Genomic DNA, 27,358 nt, shown 5'->3' with positions numbered 1-27,358 from the left:
TGCATGAATACTGCTAACAAGATTAAGATAAGCAGGATTTGACTGGCATGCTGCAGAGTGCCCAGCTATTGGCCCCTTGTCTGAAAGACGTTAAGATATGAACTCTACAGGCTTACTCTAGTCCAAAAATGTTCTTAATGAGGAGCCCCTTACGATGTTTCTCCCTTTAAGAGCTAGATTTTGATCAGCCCTACACCAATACACACAAGGAGGAAGAGGGCACAAAATGCCTCCTGTGTCCTGAAAAGGGGTGGAATGAGTGTGGGACCATGGCCCCAGACCTCCTGCACCCCAGTTGATGGAGCTGGCCGGCATGGAAGTAAGTGCCTGATGGACCGTTTCAAAGGGTGGTGGATCTGCTGCTGTACTGTGTGTTTCCCTGCAGCTCCAGAAAACATTCTGACCGAGTCAGGCAGAATTCTGCCTGAGGCTGAGTGTAGGGACCTGATTGTCTTCTTCAGCCCAACTTTAAGTGTTTTTTACTGAAGAGCTTTTATACAGGCTTTGCTTTTCAAGAACCTGGATTTTATAGCACAAAACAGACAAAGCCCACCCAGTGCATCATGGGGAGACTATTATGAGAAAATGAGAGGGCTTTTCTTTTCTTTTTTGTTTTAACTGCCTTTAACACTGGCTCCAGATTCAAAGAAGATTGAGGTGCGTGTTAGGGTTGTGCAATCCTGAGAACTTTATTTTGTGTGGTTTTAGAAAATGTTCCAGGGCATTTCATTATTCATTTTATAAGATTAATGCGGAGTATTGTTGGTTAAAGCAATAAAAGCAAATCTGGCTCAGAGTTCTCATTGTATAAAGGTTAATAATACATATATAATAGTTCTTGGCACTTTTAAGAAAGCCTTTGGTTAATATTTTTAGTAGCACATATTGTAGGTTTTTAGGGATGGGTTACGCAGCATACTATAAATTTAAAAGGTTTTACACTGGCCTGCATTTATTGCATTGAGTTGAAAAATAGCATATTTTCTTACATTTTGGATGGGAAGTGTGGGTTCTGAAATTGCACACCCAGAAATATGTTGAAAGGAATGGCATGTGCTGAGAAATCCAAAATGCATTGTAGGTTTTTTCCAGGACTTCGAAGGTTAAAAAAAAGTATCATTGAATTTGAATATACCCCTATACCCCAAATTACAAAACTCCTTTAACGAACATATTTGGAAGGATCCTTTGGCAGTGGAAGGGTGAATAGGGGCATCTTCTACAGTTTTAACTCAGAGTGCCAAGTGTATATATATATATATATATGGAACAGGAAGCTTGGCATTCACAGAAAGTTACATTAGAACTGTAGAAAGTATATTCGTGTAACACACATGCCCAGGAAACTTCAGCTCAGATGCAGCATCCAGTTTATAGTGAGATTCTGCATCTCACCAGATTTTTCATCTGGACTGTCTGAGGCACAAAGAGTTCAAGTAACTTAGCCACGGTCACATAGTAAGTCTGCAGTTTAGATAAGTTTGAATCCCAGACCCTTCTGGTTCCTAGCCCATTACTGTAACCTATAAACCACGGCTGCCTTTGCAACCTGGAATTCCCAGGAACAGTCGCAGAACTCTCAAACATTCTAGCCAATGCCCCTTTTTAAAAGAATGAGAGCTCCCTACAGTAGACATCTCTGGGCTGCAGTTTTCAGATCTGGCCAAGCCGTGCTCAACACAGGAGTCAAGGAGAGAGAGGTTGCATGAAGCCTTTATGCTCCCACACTCCCAGTGAGCAAGTTCAGCAACCTGGTGGCTGGGGGTCCAGAAAGGGGAAGTGAAGATTCAGTTATGCTGGCTTTATTCCACCTGGGGATTCCCCCATTTCAGAGGAATCCCTATGTGATGGATATACAAACCCCATACCAGGTAAGAAGGGGTTGAGAAGCAAGCAGCCTTGCCCCAATGCACCTACAGGCATGCTAGTCTTGGAGGAGGAGCCTTGAAAAGGAGAAGCTGAGTTCAGAAGGCCCCAGCCTAGGGAGGTATAGATCTCTCAGCTTCTGCTCCCAGAAAAGAGCATGGGAGAGAGTCACAGCTATGTTGGGTGGCCTGCAAGCACTGAGTGGTTGGGCAGATGGCTGGAGGATCCTGGTAGGATAGAGAAGTTGGTGCTGCTCCTATTTATGTTAATTTAATTTCCTTTCCTTTGTTGCCTTGAGAACTAGAACTAAGGTCTGAGCCCTGGGACAGACAACCCCACCCACCCAACTGAGAAATTGAGCTCCCCGAGGCGAAAGCAGGCTGATGTAGGAAGTAGCTCAGGAAAGAAGTGTGATCAGGGTGCCCTTAACCACTTGCTACAAGGATCCCTGGGCTAGAACCCAGGGTAGAGGGAGGGACTGAGTTTCCCTGCAGCCTTACCGGGAAGACCCCAAACACAAGGGGACAGAAAGAATATTGGGCCTGGACAGGGCTGTCAAGCTGGTGTGAAGCACTGAGATTACCCCGAAAGGGGTGAGACCGAAGGTGACCCGGCTGGAGGGTGAAGTCCCAGGGCAAAAGGGGACCACCAGTAGATCTGGTTGGCAGGACTACAGAGAAGAAACCTTGGAATGCCATACTTAGCCCCAAGATGATGTGCTGGATAGCGAGTCACTTTGCCACACCCCAGTTGCTTGATGTAAGGCCGGTTTATACTGTTCTTCAGTGTTGGAGCTGCCCAGACGGGATAAAGATCTGGCACTCTAGTCTTGAAAGAAATGACCCATGAAAAATGACTAATCTTTCGCGTACTAGGCAGTTCTGTTCTCTAGGCAGGTGTTTTGAATGCATTGGGAATGATGTAATGACTTCTGTATTTTGCTCAGGCTCCAAAATTACCTTTCAGCATGAGTTATTTGCTGCTCTGGTGTTAGTGTCAGTATCTTCCTGAGAGAGACTCAAGAAATAAGTATCTTCAGCTCCAAACACCAAGCTTCAGACTTGAGTAATTGTCCCCCCACTCCACCCCACCCCCACATACACACCCAAAAAGAAAAAGGGGAAAAGCCACACATACATACACAGTTTACATGAATAAAAGCGAAAGAGTGAACATTTCTATTATATTTTGGGGTGTGGCATCCTCTTCCCTTCTGAGCTTCCTTCTATACAGCACTTGGTAACAACAAATAATGAAAACCCTTGAGAGGCCTTTGTTTAAAACAAAAACAAAACCCACCAAACCCTTATAACAGTTTTAAAACAATGTTGATATTGATAGAAACCATTTTGTTTTCTTTTTTTCCTTATGAGGGAAGAAAAATGAGGTCTCATTGTGGATCAGGGGAAAAACTCCTGCATCTTCCTGCTGAACTGTGAGCACTGAAATGTGATTAAGGCAGTGACTTGCTTGGCTGCCATATAGACTTTGGATGTCTTCACTGCTGGTGTTAAATTAGTTGAGACAGCCACTAAATCTTGGATTGTGCAGTCTAGTAAATGGAGTTCTCCTAAGACAACTATCTCCCAGGATGCTGGGCTTGCTGAATGATCCTTGTCTTTGAAATGGTGGCTCTTCGAACGGTCTTCTCAATTTGTAAATGTGCAGCTAATCCCATTTTCCACCCATCTAACTGAGGTATGGGTTAGATTATGGAAGGCTACACACTGTAAAGGAAATGTGGTGTTTAAAATTTAGGCCTTCAGTTTGGCTGGTATCTGTTTTTAAATCCAAAATGTTCATGTCTTTTAACTTGACTTTCATGTTGCCTTTCATCTATGCAGTGCCTTTGCTTGGAGGTACTGATACGTTTTCATATGTGCTACACACCGTATCAGTGTTGTGAAAGGAAAGGAGTAAAATATTAAATGAAAAAGACATTCTCTCTTAGTGATTGATTTTTTTTTTTTGACTTCTTGTTCCCTGTGAAGTAAAGGGAACTGCAGATGTTCAGTGAAAAACACCAAACATCTGCAATTTCAATACTGCCCAGCATTGTAAGAGGCAGCAGCAACCACTGTGCTGCTCTTCTGTTCTGTTCTTTTCTTTTTTAATAGTACATTTAGCATAGGATTCATTTCTCTGCCCTCTTGTGGGACTTGGACACTTTCCATGGTTTAATGTGAAAAAGGCCTTTAGCTGAAGAAGTGCAGTCCTCTGGTTTGCTTTGAAGACGTGGGAGCAATGTGGGCTGTCTAATGCAAGGGTGTGTCTGACAGCTGCCGGATGCCTTCACTTTCATGGATTTCCCCTTGCAACAGTTTGTGATTATACACACCCTATTAGTGCCATCTTTCTCTCTCTCACACACACACAAAGTATATACAGCATCAAAAGGAATCCAGTTTGAGATATTTGTCCCCAGCAAAAGAGTAAACAACTGGCTGCTCCAGGCCAGTGATTTGAAAAGGGCCCCAGTTTACTCGGAAGTATCCTCAATATAGGAAGTTAAGGCAGAAAAGAATAGAGTTTAGGTCCTGAATGAACCCACTTCTTCCTCAGCCTGAACAAAATGCAAGCAGATTTGAAGTCCTGTTGTCTTTTCATTCTGAACTCTATTTAGTCTTACTCTCACCCTGTATAATACCACTTCCATACTTGGTAGACCTAAAGATGCATTCCACTGCAGTCTCATCTGTAGTAGACAAGAGAAGGGGTGTATCTTTCTAAATTGATCAGTCCCACTCCAGCCGCGGGCACCAGTCCATTATTTACATAAGCCCACAAATTAATTAATCACTTCTTGTTATCAAGAAGGTTCCTTTTTGAAGAACAGCACATCCAAACTGAAGTCGGAGAACACTGCAGGGTATACCGAAGGTTATAGGAACAGAATGAGGAGTTTCACTGCCCTGTTTGAATTCAGGATTGTTCTGATGCTTACAGAGATCATCTTAATGAATTTGGACACAATGTTTCTTGTAATATCACACAAGTGCCTGGTGGTTTGACAATAGGTGGTTATTTGTATGTACAGACGCTCCCCGGGTTACGCAAGACTCGACTTACGCAGATTTGCACTTGCGGAAAAGTGCATAAGCTAGAAATAGGAGTTAGGTTTTTTTGTTTTTGTTTTTTGCGTAACGTTTGGGTATATGTTTCCGACTTATATTCCGCAAAATTTGAGTTACGCAAGGCTTTCCAGAACGGAACGATTGCATAAGTCAGGGAGCGTGTGTATCCAAAAATAAACTAATTATATTAATTTACATAAGGGCAGTGTGCCTGCTCTTTCAACCAGTGCGTGCCCCTGAACCACCTTGTAGTGTCATCAGGGAGCTGTTTTCTAACCCCCATGTTGTGTAGTTTTTGATCCCTGTGTAGGATTTTGTCGTACTGCTAAAGGTGGTGAAACTGGGGAGCTGGGGTGGGGAGAAAGGGAAGATATATATTTAAAACCCTAATGTGTCTTTAAAATCAGTTTAATGTAATTTAGGACCACAAATACTAAAATGCCTTTATCATAATCATATTTTTATTGCATGGTGTCACTACAGCGCAAAATTAAGGCTGTTTTGGTTGCCTTACTGCACTTCCTTACCTGACACATTTGGATTTTTTTTTTAAGTGTAACCTTAACTCTGAATTTCCTGGGCTTGGTTATGGGAATGTTACAATACGTCTGTAATGTTTTTATCTTAGGTTACTGATATGTACTCTCAGGGCTGGTCTAGGGGCAGGCAATCATGGCCATCAGCCTGGGTGCCAACTTCTAGCTATATTGCTGTGCCACTTGGGTGTGTGGTGTGTGGCTTTTGCTCCACTGATTGACTGGCCACCTTTAATTTATTTATTTAGACTTGGTTGCTCTAGTGGAATAGGGGAGGGACACCGAAAAGGTTTTCTGCTCTGGTTGGCAAAATGTCTTGGACTCTTCCTGTATACACTCAGTCTTAAGTCTAATTAAACAAAAGTTTTCCCCTTGGAATAGAATTGGAACACTTCAGAGGACAGCAAAGTCAAAATGTTCCATTATTAGAGAATATACTATCATAAGAAAATGGTGTTTCTTTGGGTGAAACTGGGCTTCAGTTGTAGGGCATGGACACTCCCTAAGCCTCCAGATACATCCCTATAGCTATCTGTTTATTAGTGTCTCCTAATTTATTTGATAGAATCAGAGGAGATGCAAAGAAGAGATGGGGGAGGTGAGCGGAACTTTGAAATCATTCACTGGAGTGCAGGAAATGGCTCAGCAGCAAAATAGAAAAAAGAAAACAAAAATCAGTGTCTACATCACAAAGATTTTTTTTTTGACACAGATCAGCATTACAACTTGTAAATTGCATTCAAGAATCTATGGTTTGTTTGTTTTCTGGGCAGGGAGTAGGAGGCATGCTGCTTGTTTGGCAGGGGAAGTTTCAATAACTAAAACAAACCAAACAAAAACACAAACTCCCAATGGAAATCTAATAAGATTGAAATTAAGAATTTTACTGACATATAAGAAAAATATTTTTTTTAAAACTGACGCAGAGTATTTACCCTATTTTCTCTCAATCATTCGGGCTTCAGAGAAAAAGCATTTTTTGCCTGAAGTTCTCCCAAAAAGCTGCCCTTTCAATCACACAAAGGGATTTCCTGGAGTTCCCAGCTTGGACCACGAGAGGGAAGTAGTGACTGTATTTTGCTATCTAATAGGTCAAATACTTTCTCCCTTGTAGCTTCAGAAGTGATTTTTTTAAGCAAACAATTTCAATATTAATGTATTACTTTTGTTACTAAAGAATCTCATTAGAAAAAATGTCTCTATTTTGATGATGGACGAATATTAACTTTTATGCAGTTTTGCTTACTTTTAGTTTTGTTAAATAAGTACAAAAATGATCAGCAGTGATAATTAATTAACAAAGCAAAAACAACACACATACCCCTTGTGATTGTACCTCAGCCAAACCAGAGGATTGGGCCCATCAGCTCTTCCCAGGATTATACAACTCACGGAAATAGAAATAACTTGAAGCCAATAAGAGTGGAGTAAATTAGAGAACTGTTCATTCTGACACTCATATGTTATCTTTCTTAGGGAATATGTAATGTTACCCATACCAGCCTTGATGCTTATCCAGGCAGAAAGGAGTGGCTAAGAACTAGAGCTGTTTGGATCTGGATTCAAACTAGTCCAAAGTCTATGGGTGTTTGAAACTGGAGTTGTGGGTTTGGCTCATTTAGACACATTGTTTTGTGCATGGAGACTTATCTTTAACTTAAGGCAACTGATCTGGCTTGGTGTTGGAACTGGCATTCTTCTCTGTGGCCAGAAACTCTCACAGCAGGAAGCTCTGTGATTTTTGTGTTCTCAAAACCAGATGAAGTGACTCAAATGTAACGTTTTATAAGTCCCAAAGTGGAAACTCAGCATGCACACAGCCAGCCTACCATAAGCAAGCATGATCCTACCTCCCCCACTCCCCAACACCTTGGATATCAATAATATAATAATTATTGTATGAATAATTATACATAATAGTAAAAGCTGATAAGGCAAGGTTAGTTGAGGATAACAGGATGCCTAGGAGAGAATAAAACTATCTTGATATCTTAACAGGTCTTCAGGAAATACAACAGACTCTCTTTGCAACAGTAATTTCCTGTGATAGCACATCAGGAATCTTCTTTGTGAAATGAGATATATTGGTTGCCACATGTCTGGTTTTCAACTGGAAAGTCTGGTCGAAAGGGGACCTGTGCAGCTCCAGTCAGATGTACTGACCAGATACCAAAAGTCTGGTTACTGCGGGTGGGGGAGAGGTGCAGGCTCATCATCCCGCAACAGCCCCTGCTCAGCCAGGGCCACCTCCAACCTCCATCTTGTGGGCAGGCAGGCTCTGCATCAGGGGCTGCATCTCCTGACCCAGCCCTGGAGCAGAGGGAGCCCAGCTGGTGAGGGCGGGGAGAAAGGTGGAGAGGATCAAGTGACAAGGAAGGGGGAGAGGGAAGCAGCCAGGGATGGGGAGAGAGGAGTGGGTGGGGGCGTGGCCTTGGGGAGAGGCGGAGCCTCAGGGAAAGCGGCGAGGCAGGGACAGAGGGAGGTTCCTGTGCTCCTGCTGTGGTGTCTGGTTTTCGGACATTAGAAAGTTGGCAAGCCTTGAGATATACCTCCTAAATGATATGGGGAAGATGGAACCACTTTTGTTCAGTAACAGTGCCTGATGCATTCAGAGCACTGCTTTGGGATGTCAATGAAGATTTGCGGGCATGCTGTGGTAGGACGATACTCATCAAGGGGAACTTGTTCAGTGAATCGTACATAGGGCGGCAAGTCTGTCACGGAAGTCACGGATTCTGTGACTTTCCGTGACCTCCATGACTTCTGCAGTGGCTGGTGCTGGCCCAGGGGCTGCCAGAAGCAGCAGTTTGGGTGTGTGAGAGGGGTCTCAGGGATAGGGGAAAGGGTTTGGTGTGTGTGTGTGGGTGCTTACCTGGGGTGGGGGGGCCACCCTGAAGCTCCTGCAGGGCCTGCCCCTGCAGCTCTCATTGGCTGTGGTTCCCCGCCAATGGGAGCTGCAGCAGCTGGCGCTTATGGCGGGAGCAGCAGAGGAGCCCCTGCCCTGGCCCCTGCCTCCACCATCTAGGAGCTGCAGGGACAGAGCTGGTAGTAAGCCCCGCCAACCTCTCCCCCAGTACCAGCGGGGGTCCCAGGTCACCTCCCCCAGCACCCGTGGCACCCCTGGACTCCTCCTCCCTTCCTGAGCACCGCTGCCCAAGTTTTAGACATGGTGGGTATTTTTAATAAAACTCATGGAGAGGTCACAGGCCTGTGAATTTTTGTTTGCAGCCTGTGACCTGTCCATGACTTTTACTAAAAATACCCGTGACTAAAACATAGCTTTAATCCTACGTGAACAAAATAGGGGATGCACCTGAATACTAAAATGGGAAATGATTTTCAGATAGCTGAGCACTGCCACGGGCTCCCACTGACTTCACTTAGAGTTATGGATGCCCAGCACCTCTGAAAATCAGTCCCTTAACGTTTCCAGCACACTGCAACAATATAAAGCATACACAAACGGCAAACTTTGCAAATCCATTGCCTCTTATCAGTTCTTGTATTTTCAGCCTGTGCCTAATTGACACATGTTCTAGATGAGCTAATTTTGTATACAGACATGTGCAGCAGCAGATTTACTTACTCCAATGGTTTATGATTATTCAGTGAAATAAGATGGTTGAATTGAGAGATGAATGAATAATTGGTTCTTAGGGAGTTGTGTGGCTTTTGGTTTTGGGGTTTCGTTTTTTTTTCATGTTTTGTTTTGACTTGGTGATCGACCTGAAAAGTCCAGAAAAAAAAATTGATTTGTTTCAAGCCAAAACTAACATTTTTCAGTTTTTCTCACTGAAACAAAATTTTTTTTTTCAGGTTTCTAGCTGTTACATTTTTGAGGTATTTGTACATGTAAATCTCTTTAAAACCAACTCTAGGTAAATTTCAAAACAAAACATTTCAAAATGAAAAATAAAAAAATGTCAAAATGAAATATTTTAACATTTTCAAAATTTTAATTTTAATTTATCTGGCCAAAAGTATTTGCCAAATTTGAGCCAAATTAATTAATAGCTTTTGTCATCCTGTAATTGCATTTTTCAGTGACTTTACTATTCAACTGAAAATTTTTGCTGTGCTCTAGTTGTTTCATGAACCCTGAGGGCTTCATAGCATAGTAACTGTGTGTGTCTTCATTGCTCCTTATAATGCTCTTAAATCTGGGAATTAATCTTAAATGTTGTTGCAATAGACATTCTTCAGGAGAGCTGAGATGGAGCCTTTATGAAGACAAAATTGTCTTTGCTACAAATTGTCTTTGCCTTGCTCCCTAATTGCAGCGTACAGCCTTGGATCCTCATTGCATGGCAGCTCTTGACTCTCATGTTCTGGGCTCTCTACTTTGATATGACTCTCCCGTTGGTGTAATTGGGAGCTCTGAGCATATAGAATAGAGTGTAGCAGAACTGCAGAGATTAGATCCTCTATGTGGATTTGGGAGTAAAAAGTGTTCAACCTGTTTGCCATTTCTCCAGCACAGGTTATTGCAGCTTTAAGCTGTATATGATTATATAAAAAAATAATTCCAAACCTTGAGGGCTGTTTTTCAAAACTTTTTTTCCTTGTTTGTTTCTGGGCTGTTTTTTGCAGGTCCTGTGTAACAGATATGTGTGAGTGTCCAGTTCATAAAAACTGCTATTGCGAGTCATTCCTTGCCTATGCCCGAACCTGTCAGAGAGAAGGGGTGAAAGTCCAATGGAAACCTGAGCAGCATTGTGCAGGTAAGCATACTCTGATTGCTTTGTTGCAATTTAATGCACAGTCTGAAGGAAAGAACATTGAAATTTTTTATATCATTATAATGCTGGAGGGGAAAAAATAGAAATCAATAAATGGCTAGGCTAAAATTTGATAAGCAGCCAGCCTACATTCTAAGCTATAGGCGTGTGTCTATAAAATATATATAATCACACACTCTCTCTCTCTCTCTCTCTCTCTCTCTCACACACACACACACACACACACACACACACACACACACACACACACACACACACACATATTAGTATGGCATGTTTCACACACACACACACACACACATATTAGTATGGCATGTTATCGGTATATTGAGAGAGAGAATCCCAGCCTGTCATGGAAATATATAGTGTTCATGTGCATTAATTTTGGTCACTGAGGCAAAGTTCCCACGTGATTTGCACTGCTTTAATGGCAAGTAATTGTTTCCACAAAGAAGAGGAAATTACCTCCTGTAACTGGAGGTTCTTCGAGATGTGAGATCCCTATCTATATTCCACACATGGGTGCACGTGTGTGCCTTGTGCCTGAATCCGGAAGTGTTTCTTAGCAGTGTCCGTTGACCCGCATGTGTGTTATACGTCTACTCATGCTCCCAGCTGAGGATATAAGAGGTCGTACAGATCAACACCTCTCCAGTCTCTCTCTCACTGTAATGGAATGCAGTCCTCAGCGAAGGGGATGGAGGGCAGGTAGTGGAATACAAACAGAGACAACACATCTCGAAGAACCTCTGGTTACAGGTAGATAACTTCTCTTCTTCGACTGATGGTCTCTTAAGTGTATTCCACATTTGGGTGACTCACGAGCAGTGATCAGTGCGGAGGTGGGTGCGAGGATTCCAAGGGAAGTGCAGTCTGCAGTACAGCCTGGCCCATGGGATGTGTGTTGCTGCTGCTTGTGCGCTGGGATAGTGTGTCATGAACAGGTGAACGGAGCGCCACGTTGCTGCATGAGAGATGCCTTGTCAGGAAGCGTCCACCCTTGAGGCCGATGTGGGGGCTTGTGCTTGCATAGCATGTGCCATGACTCTATCAGATGTGGGTATGTTGGATTAGTTGTAGCTCGGGCTGTCAAGTGATTAAAAAAATGAATCGTGATTAATCGCCCTGTAAACAATAATAAAATACCATTTATTTAAATATTTTGGGATGTTTTCTACATTTTCAAATATATTGATTTCAATTACAACGCAGAATACAAAGTGTACAGTGCTCACTTTATATTTATTTTTTATTACAAGTATTTGTAAAAAAACCAAAAGAAACAGTCTATTTCAGTTCACTTAATACAAGTACGTTAGTGCAATCTCTTTATCATGAAAGTTGAATTTACAAATGTAGAATTATGTACACAAAAAAAACTGCATTCAAAAATAAAACAATGCAAAATTTTAGAGCTTGCTAGTCCACTCAGTCCTACTTCTTGTTCAGCCAATTGCTCAGACAAGCAAGTTTGTTTACATTTGCAGGACATAATGCTGCCCGCTTCTTGTTTACAATGTTGCTTAAACTGCAGCAAGGGAGGTTTAGGTTGAACATTAGGAAAAACTTTCTAACTGTCAGGGTGGTTAAGCAGTGGAATAAATTGCCTAGGGAAGTTGTGGAATCTCCATCATTGGAGATTTTTAAGAGCAGGTTAGACAAACACCTGTCAGGGATGGTCTAGATAATACTTAGTCCTGCCATGAGTGCAGGGGACTGGACTAGATGACTTCTCCAGGTCCTTTCTCGACATTATGGACATTATGATTCTAATCTCACCTGAAAGTGAGAACAAATGTTCTCATGGCACTGTTGAAGCTGGCGTCGCAAAATATTTATGTGCCAGATGCGCTAAAGATTAATATGTCCCTTCATGCTTCAACCACCATTCCGGGGGACATGCATCCATGTGGATGATGGGTTCTGCTCGATAACAATCCAAAGCAGTGCAGACCAACGCATGTTCATTTTCATCATCTGAGTCAGATGCCACTAGCAGAAGGTTGATTTTCTTTTTCGTGGGTTGGGTTTTGTAGTTTCCGCATCTAAGTGTTGCTCTTCTAAGATTTCTGAAAGCATGCTCCACACCTCATCCCTCTCAGATTTTGAAAGGTTCTTCAGATTCTTAAACCTTTAGGTTGAGTGCTATAGTTACCTTTAGAAATCTCACATTGGTACCTTCTTCGCCTTTTGTCAAATCTGCAGTGAAAGTGTTCTTAAAATGAACAACATGTGCTGGGTCATCATCCGAGACTGCTATAACATGAAATATATGGCAGAATGTGGGTAAAACAGAGCAGGGGACGTACAATTCTCCCCCAAGGAGTTCAGTCACAAATTTAATTAACACATTATTTTTTTTAACAAGCATCATCAGCATGGAAGCATGTCCTCTGGAATAGTGGCTGAAGCATGAAGGGGCATATGAATGTTTAGCATATCTGACACGTAAATATCTTGCTGTGCTGGCTACAAAAGTGCTTTGCAAATGCCTGTTCTCACTTTCTGGTGACATTATAAATAAGAAGAGGGCAGAATTATCTCCTGTAAATGTAAACAAACTTGTTTGTCTTAGCGATTGGCTGAATAAGGAGTAGGACTGAATGGACTTATAGGCTCTGAAGTTTTACATTGTTTTGTTTTTTGAGTGAAGTTATGTAACAAAAAAAATCTACATTTGTAAGTTGCACTTTCATGAGAAAGAGATTGCACTACAGTACTTGTATGAGGTGACCTGAAAAATATTATTTCTTTTGTTTATCATTTTTACAGTTCAAATATTTGTAATTAAAATAATATTCACTTTGATTTCAATTATAACACAGAATACTCTCTCTCTCTCTCTCTCTCTCTATATATATATATATGAAAATGTAGACAAACATCCAAAATATTTAACAAATTTCAATTGGTATTCTATTGTTTAACAGTGCAATTAAAACTGCAATTAATCGTGATTAATTTTTTAATCATGATTAAATTTTTTGAGTTAATCGCGTGAGTTAACTGTGATTAATTGACAGCCTGAGTTGTAGCATTCACAGATGTACCTAAGACCAATTTGGAAATGCAAAAGGGTTGAATCCTGGGGAGGCAGAGCACCAGTGCACGTCAGACATCAAGGGAGTGCAAGGCTTTTTCAGTAGGGGAGGTGTGTGGTTTGGGGAGGAAAACTGGTAGGTGTATGCACTGATTTAGGTGGAATTCAGACACCACTTTTGGGAGGAATTTAGGGGGCAGCCGTAAGACCACCTTGTCCTTGTGGAATATTGTGTAGGGAGAGTCCGCCATCATAGCTGTGACTTCACTGACTCGTGTGGGCGAGGTAATGGCCACTAAGAAAGTCACTTTTATCTAGAGGTGGGAGAATGAGCATGTTGCTCAAAGGGTGGCTTTGTGAGGACAGAGAGAATGAGATTATGATCCCATGGCAGCGTGGGCTTTAGTATTGGTGGAAAGGTGTTGAGTAAATCTTTCATGAAGCTGATAGTGGTGGGATGCATAAACACTGAGGAGCTATCCATAGGAGGCAGAAAGGCAGTGAGTGCTCCCAGGTGCACTCTAATAGAGTTGAGGGCCAGGTCTGACATCTCGAGGGCAAGGAGATAGTTGAAGACCAGTGGAATAGATACCGTGCTCAGTGAGTGGTGGTGGTGGCAACGGGCCCATGCATAGGCATCAACTTCTGTTCCTGCGGGTGGTGCTTGACCCCCCATCTGCCCCCAGACCTGCCCCACTCCACCCCTCCCAATAGGCCCTGCCCCCTTTTACCCCTGCCCCGCCCAAATTCCGCCCCCTCGAGTTGTTTGGTGGCGGCTGGGTGGGAAGTGCTGGGAGGTAGGCGGAGGAATGGAGACACAGCGCCCTCGGGTGGGGGGGAGGAGGTTGGCTTCCAGTGGGTGCAGAGCACCCACTAATTTTTCCCCATAGGTACTCCAGCCCTGGAGCACCCACGGAGTTGGTGCCTGGGAGTGTGCAGAGGTGGAGTGGTGTGCAGGCGGACAGTGTGAGGAAGTCCGTGAACCAGAACTGACAGGGCCAGAATGGGGCTATGAGTATAATGGTGGCTCTGTCCTGGTGAATCTTGTATAGCATCTCTGGCAGGAGGAGAATGGAGGGAAAGTTGTAGCGGAGGTTGCCTGTCAAGGGGAGGAGGAGAGCATTGCCCTGATAGTCCTCTCCTAAAGTCCTCCCTCTGGAGCAATAGAGGGGCAGCTTTTGGTTCTCGTGCGTAGCAAAGAAAATGGGGAATGCCCTACTTCATGAAGAGGTACAGGAGTGTGGCATCAGGTAGCTCTCACTCGTGACTGAGGTATAGAGTCCTGCTGAGCATGTTGGCCCAGGAATTCTTGGTGCCTGGTAGGTACACAGCTTGAAGGGATCAGACCATCATGCGAGGGAGGACAACATGGCCCTGGGAATGGTCCCCCTGGACTCTATATGGTCTCTGTCGGGTCTGTAGATGGAGAAGAGCCAAGCTTGAAGACAATGCACATGGAGATGTATGTGTGGTGTCATGTGAGGGCAGGCTGCCATATGACCAAGGAGGGAGAGACAGTGGTTGACTGTGGTGCGTGGTCTGCGACTCACATCTGCGATGAGGGCTGTCAGTGCTGTGAAGCGGTCTGCTGGGAGAAAAGCCTCACCATGCTGGAGTCAAGTCGCCCCCACCCCCCATGAAATATATCATCATGTAGGTATCAACACTGACTTTTCCTCATTGACGCAGATATCTAGGGATGCCAGGAGATTGCAAAGACAGAGGATTGCATAGGTTGCTTCCTGTTGCAATAGTGTGACCAGGAGCCAGTTGTCGAGATAGGGGAATACCGAATAGCCTAGGCAGCGCATCTGGGCTGCTACTATGGCAAAGATTTTTGTGAACACTCTTGGCATTGCCGCTATGCCACATGGGAGGACCCACAATTGGTAATGCTGATGCCCTACCTGAAAATGGAGTAACTTGTGGTGGGCTGGGTGAATGTCCATGTGGAAGTAAGCGTCTTTCACGTTGAGAGCCATGAACCAGGCTCCTTCAGGTAGGTAGGGGATAATCAATGCCAGCATGACCCTACCTTATTTGGACTTTTTGATAAATGCATTGAGCATTCGAAGATCTAGACTGGAACGATGCCCTCCGCCCTTCTTTGAGATGAGAAAGTATGGTGAGTAGAAGCCTTGCCCCCTGTAGTGAAGTGTGTCAGGCTCTGTTGCCCCCTTGAGGAGCAGAGCATACGCCTCTTGTTGGAGGATCAGTTGATGGGATGGGTCCTCAAGGAGGAGGCGGCTGGGGGGGCAGTGGTCCAGCAGGAAAGAGAGGAACTCTGTGGTGTATCCATGGTGGATGATCTCCAGTACCCAACTGTCCATGCTAATCTTGCCCCAATTGTGGGTGAAAATGGCAAGATGCTCCCAAAGATGACATGGGGCACTGCCAGGGATGACACATGGAGGGGAGGCACATGGAGATGCCCAGCAGCAATGAGGCAGCTCTCCCCCGGCAGTGGCACTCTCCCTGTGTCCCTGCAGCCTGGGGGAGGGAGGAAGTCTTATAGTTAAGACTAAGATTTAGTCATGGGTATTTTTAGTAAAAGTCATGGTCAGGTCACGGGCAGTTAACAAAAATTCATGGTCCATGACCTGTCCATGACTTGTACTGTATGCCCCTGACTAAATCTTGGGTGTTCTGGGGCAAGGGGTGGCCTGGGGACATCACAGGTGCTGGAGTGGGGGTGGCAGTGTGACCCAGGACTGCCACTGCTGCTGGAGGAGGGGCGGTGCGGGGCGGCCCGGCAATGCCCCTGCAGCGGCGGGTGCGGCTGGCCCAAGGCTGCTGCAGAAGTCCCGGAGGTCCTGGAAAGTCACAGAATCTGTGACTTCCGTGACCTCCATGACAGACTTGCAGGCTTAATTATAGTTTAGAAAGATGAGTGGGATACTCTCTGCTGGTCAAAGAGCTGTTACTCTGCGATCTATTCTGGTGATTGTGTGACTCAATGTCTACCCTTGCATCATAATTTTCCATTACATGGAGGATACAATAGCAGGAAGGGATGAATGAAACAGATAAATATATGAGTGCTCCTGAAATCTCTAATTATTCTTTACAAAGGAACAGAGAAATCCAGAGAGAATGTGCCTATGTGAATGTACTGCTCCCTAAATGTGGCACCAGAAAGCATTAATGACATGTGTCATTTTAATCCATTGATGCATCCAGTAGCAGGTCAGACTGGAGCCTGAAGAAAACAGCCCTTGCCTTGTTTTCATGAGCTGCCTGGATTCTCTTTACTTTTTATTATTGCAGGACTGCCTAGGATCTCTAGTAATAGACGAGGACCCCACTGTAATAGGCTCTGTCCAAACAGAACAGAAAGATGGCCTCTGCCCCAAAGAGTTTACAATCGATCTATCTCCTATTTTATACGTAGAGATAGAGTGGGGAGTATTAGGAACCAATGAGACCACATTAGTCGTCATGAGAGGCAATAGTTTCAGCACACCAGTGGCCTAACCTAACTTTTACAATCGTAGCAGCTAATGCTCTCTTGCTTCCTTTGAGACAAATGGGAAACTAATGCAATGTTCCCTGTAAGCATGAGCCGGTTGGAATGGTGCTGTATCAGTGAAAGAGACTCCTTTAATAAAGGGATGTCTATAGTGATAGAACGTTTTGCCTTTTTTTCTACAGTGTCATCAAAGATAAGAACTTTCCTAAGGACAAAACACCCCTTGAGACAACATTTTGAGCAAGGGGTGTCCATAAATCTTCTACCAAGGCCTTGAAAGGCTATTAGTCAAGACAACCCTACACCCCCCCCATTAAAATGGACATTTGTAGAAACTTCTCACCTCTGTAACATCCCCTCAAAAACACTAGCACCCTTTTCGTGCTTTTTTGGTTGAAAATCCTTGGGGATCTCCTCAGGAAAGTAGCATGTGTTTAAGTAAGGTTGCACTTGATACTCCATTTGGAAGGCGAGAATAAAGTATAGGGGCTGGACTTTTCAAAGTGGGAAGTAAGGCCATGTCTCCACAGACAGCGGTGCGGTGGCGTGGCTGTACCAATGCAGCTGTGCCGGGGCAGCACGTCTGGGGAAGACAGTCTATGCTGATGGGAGACATGAACACTTACGTTGGTGTAACTTATGTTGCTTGGGGTGTGAATAAACCACCCCCCTGAGCTACATAAATTATGCCAACATAGGCTGTACTGTAGACATGGCCTAAGACACTCAAATCTCATTGGGATCTGGGCCTCCTAGCCAGGACTGAGACTTTTTTCAAAGCCAGTTTGGTGATCTGTACGTGCGTTTTTCATTAATTGTAATGGAAGTTGTGTCTCTAAATTCCCTGGGATTTGAAAATCTCAGTGATGGCTCTGATTTGCAAAAGGACCTAAGGGGGCCCAAATCACAAAGGGCCTCTACAGTTCCTCCAAAGGGTAATCTTGTTCCCATTTACAAATATCCACGGGCCAGCAGATACTCTGTATTTGATCATCTGACCTTTATTTCAGCTCACACTATCAATATCTGGGTGGTGTCAGGATGGTACATTTTATACCACAAAACTGTATGGACTGCGCAGGGACCTCATAAAAATAAAGTGCCTCCATACACTTCTTATGGTAACAACAACCAGTATCAAGGTTTTAAGCTTTAGCTGCCTTTTGTTCAACCCTACCATTACCATTATTTCGTCCTATTTAGGGATAAACATTTCTAGTTAGGAAACAATATATATATCATAAAATTTAGTAATCTGTGACTTTCATTTCCTGTTTGACATTTCATAGACTGCAGGATATTTGGAAGGCTCGTGTTCTAATGGGAATGGAGTGTACTTATTAATAAAGTCAGGTTTTAATTATTCTTTTGTGTGTTATAAAACACAGGTCTCATGTGCTTGCCAATTCTTATACCCAGAATGCTGTATGCCTAGCTCAGGGCTAAATAATATTCTTTAGAATACTTATGCTGTCTGGACTGTCAGCCAAATGGGATGCGCAGGAGACTAAATATATGTTCTGTTCTCTACACACTTTTCCCCCCTCTAACCAGAAAGTGGATTCATTTTCTAAATGAATAGCACATGTTCACTGCTGTTTAAGGCATACAGTGCACAGGTGATCTAAGATGACACTAAGAGAAGGGTGTGGAGAAGACATTAGTGAATGGGAGATTTGTTACAAAAGGATAAAAAGGAAAAAGATGGGTTATGGTATGAAGGGGTTGGTGAGACCAATGTGTAAATTGAGAAGATTTGGAAGGGCAGGAAGGGGTGTGTGGGAAGCAGATGAGTTGAGGGGAGAGTGAGAAGCTATGAGGATGGATATGGGGAATAAGAAAGCATATGAGGGGAAGAGTAAGGAGCTCGGGATGGTGAGAGAAGGGGAGAAATAAGGGAAGGAGGTTGAAGAGGATAGAAAGAGAAGTGAGGGGGCTGGTGAGGGAATGACAGAGTGGGGAAAAAGGAGGTGACAGAGAGAGAGTGGGGCAGATGAAGACAGAGGAGAGGTGTTTATGGGGCTGAGGAAGGAAAAGAAACATCCCAGCCAGGATGACTGAGGGGAAGGCAAAGGTATTTGGGCAGTGGAGTATTAACTTTTAGCCTCTGGAGCTCAGAAGACATATGTAGAAGATTCAGTCTGGTAAGGGGGAAGTAATTCCCTGTGAAGGGGTGGCTGTGGCAATACTAAAGAAAAGGGAAGGCATGGTTTGGGCAATGATAAGGAGGGAGGTGCAGGTAGTAGAACTGAGAAAGCCACTTCATCCAGGGACTGGCTCTCACGAGCTCTTGTCAGCTAAGTGATTTTCTCCTTTGATTCCTGTGTATTAAGGGTTGTTGTTAGAGGGTGATTCCAGATGGCATCATTTCCACTTATATGTTGGTTTCAACCAGCTGTTTTGTCCTCCTGGTTCCCTCTCATTTGCAGAATTTAAGTCTAAAGTGCACAATTTTTTTTTCCCCAAATAATTTTGTCCCTGGTGGAATTTCTCCTAGATCTTACTCTAGTCAGTTTCCTCTGTGTGCCTCTGTGAGAGAGGAGATAGCTTCTAACTTTTTAATGAACATTTGATAGACGTTGGAGCAGTTAGAAATACAGGCAAAACTGTATAATTAAAGGGCTTCTTCAGGTCCCCTCCCTTCCACAGGCAAGAATGGCCCTGAAATGATGAATCCAAATTGTAAGCAGCAAGTACCATGAATGAGGCCCAGACTGGATGTCCTAAGAAACACCAGGAAAGGGAAGGCTGGGCAACAATAACAGAAAAAGCAGCACTCTGTAGTCATTTGGAAATCCTAACTCAGAAAGTTCGGTAGACTTTAGAATGCAGAAAAGCAGCTGGAGGCCGACTTGAGAAAGGCAGCAGTTTGGGACTCTTATTAGACATCAGACATTATCTTAATTAGATTTGTCAGATATCAGTGAAAAACAAAGCAGTTCAAAAGTTCATATTTGATATCTGTGTTTTTGTGCAGTGGAACAACAAGAGACTTTCTCTGCAAGTGGGTAACTAAAAGCTGTAAATTCCCATTAATGCAGTAATAGATACGGACAATTAGCAGCTAGTTGTTAAAAGCCTAAAGTCAGGACCAGATTGTAAGCAGCAATGCCAAACATATGTTTTTGAAGATGAGTGGAAAAATGCTAGTGGACTGGTAATAGTGCAAAATGCTGTATTATTTGCAACATTGATAGTAAGTTTTTGTTTTGTATTAACATATTAGGAAAGTTAACATCACTAGTGTTCAAATTTTTAAAAAGTATTTGCATCAGAAGGTGGATATGAAAGCATCCCTTCTGTTTTCTGTGTCTACATGGTAATGACCCATGTCAAGAATCCAGGGGAGGTTTTTAACTGTATATTTAACTTTTTTCCCCCTTTTTTTTCTTTTTTTTTAGTTGTTGGTCGACTTAAAGTCAAAGTGGAATGTTTTGGATCAATCACAATTTAAAATGTGAAATGCCCAAACAGGTTTAAATGTCAGCTATTGTATTTTTCAGTATTCCACTTGCACAGCAATTATCATTTAATTCCCATGCTGTGCCTCCCCCACCCCATCATGTTTCCTCCTGGGTCCTTGTGCCTGCCCGTTTCCTATACAACAGGGAGTGCGAGCAGGGGGGCAGGGCAAGGGGTGGGGTGGGGGGAAGAGACAGTGGGCAGCGAAAGGGGGATGGGGCAGGGGAAAGAGAAGGGAATGGGGCAGGGGACAATGGGCAGAAGAAAGGGGAGGGGAAGGGAAGAGGATACATGAATGGGCAGGGGGGAACAGGGGCCTGGCATGTGGCACCCCCTCGGCAGTAGCACGAGCAGGGAGGCGGCCACAGCAGCACCAGAGCAGCAATGTTGCCACAGCAGCTGGTGCCAGAGTGACCCCAGCCAGCAGCAGCTGGGGCTCCATCATTAAGCCGTCCCATCCCCCTCCCCAGACCGCCAGCCCAGGTGTCCAGTCCAGGTGGGGGGAGAGATCCAGTGAGCCATGGCTACAGTGTGCACATGTGTGTGTGCAGGGGCACACCCATACTTTGCACCTCCCCCACCTCAAAATATAGAGTCAAACTACACCTATGAGTTTAGGTCAGAATTTTTCACCCCCTGAGCTATGTAGCTGGGTCAACCTAGCTTTTTAGTATAGACCTGGCCTTAGTGATTAAAGTCCTAACCTTAGCATGACAGTACTACAAGATTTTATATTTTAATAAGAGTATCTCTGCTTGCTTTTTCTTTGCGAATAACGGCAATGCTGTAATGGCATTCTAAGCCCCATACATGGAGAAAATTAGCCCTGTTCTGTCTCTAACAGAATCGGTGTGACTTGCATTCTTTAAAAAGTAGTGGACCTGTAATACCTCTCAAGAGAGAAGCAACCTTTTTTGTGCAGCCACTTAACTGTAAATAGCAAGATAGGATTCTGGATACTTGTGAGTCTATTGCCATTTGTAAACCGCTTGATGGTGCTTTCTTCAGCACAGCCCTCTGAAAGAATAATAGACTTTTATTTATTGTTGAGCCATGTATTATTCTCCATACTGGAATAGAGTATACAATGTTAAGAGTTGAACGTTCTAATCTAGTAGTGGTAGCTTAGCCCTGCATAGTCATTTATATTGAAAATACATTGAAATGTCAACTGCATGGGGCACATACTGGCCTCACCAAACATAAGAAGCATTGACCTCAGTGACCCCTTGATATAAGTGGATAGCAGAGTTTTTCCCCCCCAACATGTGGTTTTGCTGTTGAACTCACAGCACTGTTTTGACTTGCTGCAATGTACAATTCTATTAGTGAAATTAAAAGCAATGCCTGTGAGTTGGAAGACTTGTCACTGTCAACTTTGCCACTGGTTGTTAATGGAAATTTGAGCAAGTGACTTCACCTTTCTGGTTCCTTGGTTTCACCATCTGAAAAATGGACATCATGAGGTTATTTATTTGCCTTTGTAAAATGTTGCAAGAATCTCAGATGAAAGGCATTATACCATCTATACAGTCAAAGCAGAGATAAGCCTAAACTATAAAATTCAGATCTGGTTCTAGATGTGAACTTTCCCCAAGTTTGGAGGTATTCTGGATCCAGAATTTTGTTTCTGCACTTTATACTGATAAAGACAGCTCTGAAGTTAGGATCCGGATTAGAATTCTCACAAAGATCAGGATTATTTTAGATATCTGATTTTGGTTCACGCTCATCTTTAGCACTATATAGCAGAATCTCTATATAAAGCACTTTTTCATATGATTGTCTCTGATGCTATGATGTTCTATTAAATATCTGCAACTATGACTAACATGTTATAGAGATAAAGGACTGCATTGTGGTTTTAAAAAATGTAATTAGAATGGCATATCTTTAATCCTAGTCATGTGATCTTTATCAATCACGTGTTTTGTTTTTTTAACTGCCTTTCAGCAACCCAGTGTAAACATGGTGCAGTGTATGATACCTGTGGCCCTGGATGTGTCAAAACATGTGACAACTGGAATGAGATTGGTCCATGCAATAAGCCATGTGTTGCAGGTTGCCATTGTCCAGCAAACTTAGTTCATCACAAAGGAAGATGCATCAAGCCAGTCCTCTGTCCACAACGGTGACATTAGTTCTATATCTGAGGACTTTAATGTTGGTATCTTTCATATCTTTGAAGCTCACAGCCAATGAAGGACTGCACTGTTTGTATGCAGATTCTGCAAAGTACACACATACTCAATGTTTGTGTATATATGTGTGTGTATGTATATTTATGTGTCTATATATACACACACAGGCACATATATGCATTTATTTATATATACACACACAAACGTATATACATTTATTTATATATAATGTATACTGTGTGTGTGTGTAAATACACATCTGTACACCAAATATAAATACAACATATATATATATATACACACACAGAGAAGTATACATCATTTATGTAAACAATGGAAGGATGAATTATTTTATGTATATTTTTTGCTATAAAGTTTATGTATTATTTGTAGGATCCTAATCTGTAAGCCATTTGAGTCATTGTATAAATAAAACAGGTGTTTTTAATACAATATAGTGGCATGAAAACATTGGATGACTTTGCCATTACATAAACTTGTAGTTTCCCAGGAAATTTTTCTAGGGCCAGAGCATTGCCAGACTGGATTATCTTCAACAGAGAACCTGGATTTACAGTTATACAGGAAACACGTTTCTCTGGAGATGGAGGATTTATCTAGGAATATTTCATGTTTATCTCAGAGCTGTCTAGTGATTGGTGACAGGGTTTAATGGTGCAGAGAAAGCTAGGGATTGGATTTTATGCTTCATTGAATCACTGTATAAAATGATTTCCAAAACTGGATTGGCCAACTGCCAAGAAAGAGAGATTTGTTTTTGTAACAGAACCAAAGAATCAATGGCCAGATTCTCAAAAGTGTTCAACATGCAGCAGCTCCCATTGAAAAACTGACCTCTTATTATTTAATAAATTAAATATCCTATATGTGTTATATTTGGCATTAACTGGGAATGAACAGTAAAGAAACAGGAAAAAAACTTTAGCCCCCTTGCCATGTTTTAAGCCATTGGTTTTGTTTCAGACATTCTTAGAAATATTATTGGATTAACAAAATCTAAATATTGTGAAGTGAGATGCAATTTGATTTTGCTGCAGCTTGATACTTAAAATAATGTTGGCTCCCTTTCTTAGTAACTCATTTAATTGGTCAGCATGTTTAGAACCTAAAGGCAAATTCTCCCAAAGAACAATGTAGAAAATATTAAATGATAAATACCAGCAGCTCACCAATTTCATCTATCTTCATTAACTTATAGATTTGTGAAGTTTGCTTGACTGCTGAAATCTTCCCAATGGAGATGCAGTGAGATGTGATTCCACCAGATATCATAATTTATGTTGTACGGCTCTCTCAAGCTGGGGAGCAGGGGGAGGGCAAGTTACACGTCCCTTACCATAGAAACCTCCAGTAGGGTCTGATCAATGGGAACCTTCAGTAGGCATTTGATGTGAACTTATAATGAAGTAACCTTTTTTCCCCTCAGCGCTACTTCACTATAATTGAAACTTCTCTAACTTGAATTGAAATTGCACTTCATAATGCCTGGGAAGAAAAATCAGGACTTTAATCTACTTCAACAGCAGCTTCACTGTGTCTGAATTCACTCTGAGTAAAAGGGCGTAACAGTTTCTAGTTATATATGGTTATGATGGTGTCATGGGTGAAGCTATTTGGTAAGCAGATCTAACACAGCATAATCATATGCAAAATGCTACATACACTAGTGTTAAAGAGAGCTGGGTCAATAAATCCAAAAGTTTTCCATGAATGTTTGTCTAAAATTTTTTAAATTTGACTTGGTCACTTCATGAGCACTCTGTGTTTGTTTTTTCTGTGAATATTCAAGTGATTAAGTTTTACAGGCAAAAAGCGTTTATGGAAAGCAAATTTCAAAGCCACACATGCAAGTATTTGTGGAAACCAAACTGTAAATGTGCAAGTGCTCATCCAGTTGGGACACAGAAACAATACTGTGTGACTTATCTAACCAATCACACAATGTAGCAATGCTGCTGAAATTCAGAATGTTTGCAATCAGTCCATAGAGTAAAAACATGAAATGATATTTGCTAACAAATTCAAATATAAATTAAATCTGAGGAAATAGCAATCTGTTTGGGATATTCCACGGTGGGGGTGGGAGTGAGGCTAATCCATTGAACATGTTATTTGCCCTGCTCTAGTATTAAGTGGGTATTTTTTATTTTTACAAATCCATCAATAAAACTTACTTAAAAATGAACAAAGGTTAAGCACAACACACACAAACTGCTCATGGTGAATACTGTGCATCTCCTGAGGATTTTTCATCAGATTTTGTTCTGAATGATCACAATGAATGAAAGGTAAAGAGACATGTCCTCAGTTGCTATACGTCAGTATAGCTCCACCGGTAAATAAAGTTAGGCCAGTTTACACCAGATGAAGCCTAGGTGTGGCCCAAAGTTTCTATGAAAAAACAAACACTTAGGCTAGACTGCTTCAGTTTGGACCCTGACCTGCGTATCATCTCAGATACATCGTAGCTTAGCTTTGCTTTGTCATACCTTCCTAGTTATTACACTCTGGGGCTGTAGGGTACCAACAGTTCCTTTGCCTAGCACTCAGGGGAATGGTAGGGCTGTACTGTGCCCTTCTCATGGGGGGAAAGAGGCTGCTTCATCCTCCCCTGAGACCCATGCATGACTGGGCAGAGTATCACTGTTAAGGTTCTAGTCAGCAGAACTTCCACATGAACATCTGTAATGCCCTGCGCCCAGCTGAGGAATTCAGCATCAATCTCAGCTGAGAATGCAGAAGCTATTTGCCTTTCCCCTTCCTCCCAAAATATTCTGGGGCTGCAGTCTTGACTTGCTTGAAGTCAATAGCACAACTCCCATTAATTTTACGGGAGCAAAAATTTCACCACAGATGCCTCCTTAATAGAGCTGCTCAGAGGTGCTGAATTCATTTGACTCCTGCCATCCTTCCGCTGTGAAATATTAATCCTGGTACACTAGAGCTGGAAACTTCTGGTATATGGCTATGGATGTTGTTTTTGTCATTTGCAAAGCAGATCCAGCTTTAATATGCCATGACGATAGCATATTTTTAGCCATTGGATCAGGAACAATGTACTGGTTGCTGTTTTGATATTCTTGGATAGAAATCATACTCCAATACCTGCAGCAAGTTTGTGCATTAAAACCTTGATATTGCTTATGCCTATCTGTTAGTGTGCCTTGGTGCAAATTCAAAGGCTGCTGCCTGTTTCAAGAGAGCACAGGTTCTAATGAAACAATGGTCTAAAAGAAAAGCCCATGGAGAGGCACTGTAGTCCAATGGGTGGAATAGAGGACTGGGAGTCAAGAGACCAGAGTTGTATTTTTAGCTCTGCTAATGACTTGTCATGTGACCATTAGCAAGTCATTTAATCTCTGTGCCTCTGTTTCCATCTCAAGAAAATGGAATTGATATTTACCCATCTTTGTAAAGTGCTTTGAGGTCAATTGATTAAAAACATAAATATAATATAAATGGTATATTGGTTCTCATTGGTAGACTGCAGAGTGTTATTTTACCAGTGTAAGAAGATCTGCTTTGGGTTCAAGCAATCCCAAATTTTTGCCATTGCCTTTGTTCCAAAGGGTCTCAATTTATTGACAAAATACATTAGTATAATTGTTTTTTCTTTCTGCTCTTTTTTGATCTAATCGGTGTCATTGCTGGGAGTTGTGAACCATGGAGAGGTAATACTATTCAAAATGAATAATTTGGGTGTATCACAAACCTCTGTAGATGTTTCAGTATTTCCGGCAAGGTCTTTCACACGGAAAAAAAGTTGTGAATCTGCTAAAAGTGAAAAGATGGTAATGAAAGGGTTCCTAATATCCTACCCATATGTAGCTATTTCCTTGCAGGAGATGAGACATTTCCAGCAGCGACCCTAGAAGATATAACTTGCTTCTCTGGTGCAGGAGAGGTACAAACACTGGAGAGCACCAGCTGGCCTCTCACAACACTTTAGTGTTACTAAAATGGACTTTGGGTGTCTGGATAGAAACCTTCTATTTGCCCTTCTTCAAAGTACACTAGGGGTCCATTGCAATGCATCACAGAGCAATGACAGAGTAACGTGCCATAAATATGCAGAGCCAGAAGAGTAGAAGAAGGATCAGATTTAAGCAGCAGAATTTGGCGATGCAGTGGTAAGATGGTCAAACCTTGGAAGCTCCTTTCAGCCTTGTTAGCCTCAGACGACTCTTACCTAAGAACGTATTTTTGACAAAGTCTCTACATTTGGGAGATGTGTTCTTTACTGAAACACATAGAATTAGGATGCATTTCTCCTGTGTTCCCTGATTCCACTGTTTCAGGAAGCCTTGTGTTGAGAGAAGAATGCTTCAGAGGGTATGCAAGGTAAGCCCATGCTGGAGCCCTGGCTCAAGGCTGACCCCTCTTATGGCTACATTGCAATTGACCCAGGGTCCCAGGACCCTGCAAGGTCCAAGCTTGAGTCAAGCTGGGAGCCAGGGTTCAAGCCCTATTGCTTTGCAGTGTAGCTGCAGCCCTGCTTCACTCAGGTCCTGGGAGTCAACCAGAGGTATCCCACAATTCCATGTGACAACTTCCTTAGTCCTGTCTATCCGAACAATCTGCAATCCACTCTATTGAAAATGGAAGCACACACACCTTGCCCCACCCCTTGGTGAATGGTAGCAACTCAGGTCAGCGTTAACCCATTGTGTTCTGATCACCCATCTGCAAGCACGCTATCAGAGAGCCTCCTGGGTTTGCAATGGAGAGCAAACCCATCTAGCCTTTTGCAAAGCAAACTGCTTCCTGGTAATGTGCAGGGTGAGCAGTAAAGATTTCCCACAGAGCTCCTCATTCCTAGGGCTAGAGCGGTCACATTTAGGGGGGAAGGGAGGTGCTAGGGACTCTGGGATATGGTTACTTTGACATGGGTCTGCACACTGCAGTGTGGATGCCTAGCCCAGAGCATGGGTCAGAAAAGTCTTAACCAAGGGATAAAAAGACAATGTAGATGCTCAAGCCCAGGGTTCCCTAATATGGCTCAGATGATTT

General features: G+C 42.7%; 1 protein-coding gene across 1 annotated transcript in view; it reads left to right on the top strand.

The window, feature by feature from the left end:
• Positions 1-25,956, top strand: part of BMPER (BMP binding endothelial regulator) — a 192,391-nt gene extending 166,435 nt beyond the window's left edge. The window contains exons 14-15 of the mRNA XM_007064353.4: positions 10,067-10,197; positions 22,140-25,956. Of these exons, the coding sequence (XP_007064415.2) occupies positions 10,067-10,197; positions 22,140-22,321 (313 nt within the window). The 3' untranslated portion in view covers positions 22,322-25,956. The remainder of the gene's footprint in view (positions 1-10,066; positions 10,198-22,139) is intronic.
• Positions 25,957-27,358: the final 1,402 nt, after the last annotated feature.

This window comes from Chelonia mydas, chromosome 2 (assembly GCF_015237465.2).
Source record: "Chelonia mydas isolate rCheMyd1 chromosome 2, rCheMyd1.pri.v2, whole genome shotgun sequence".
Taxonomy (NCBI): domain Eukaryota; kingdom Metazoa; phylum Chordata; order Testudines; family Cheloniidae; genus Chelonia; species Chelonia mydas.
The sequence above is the reverse complement of the archived record's forward strand: the minus strand, read 5'-3'. Positions and strand labels throughout refer to the sequence as shown.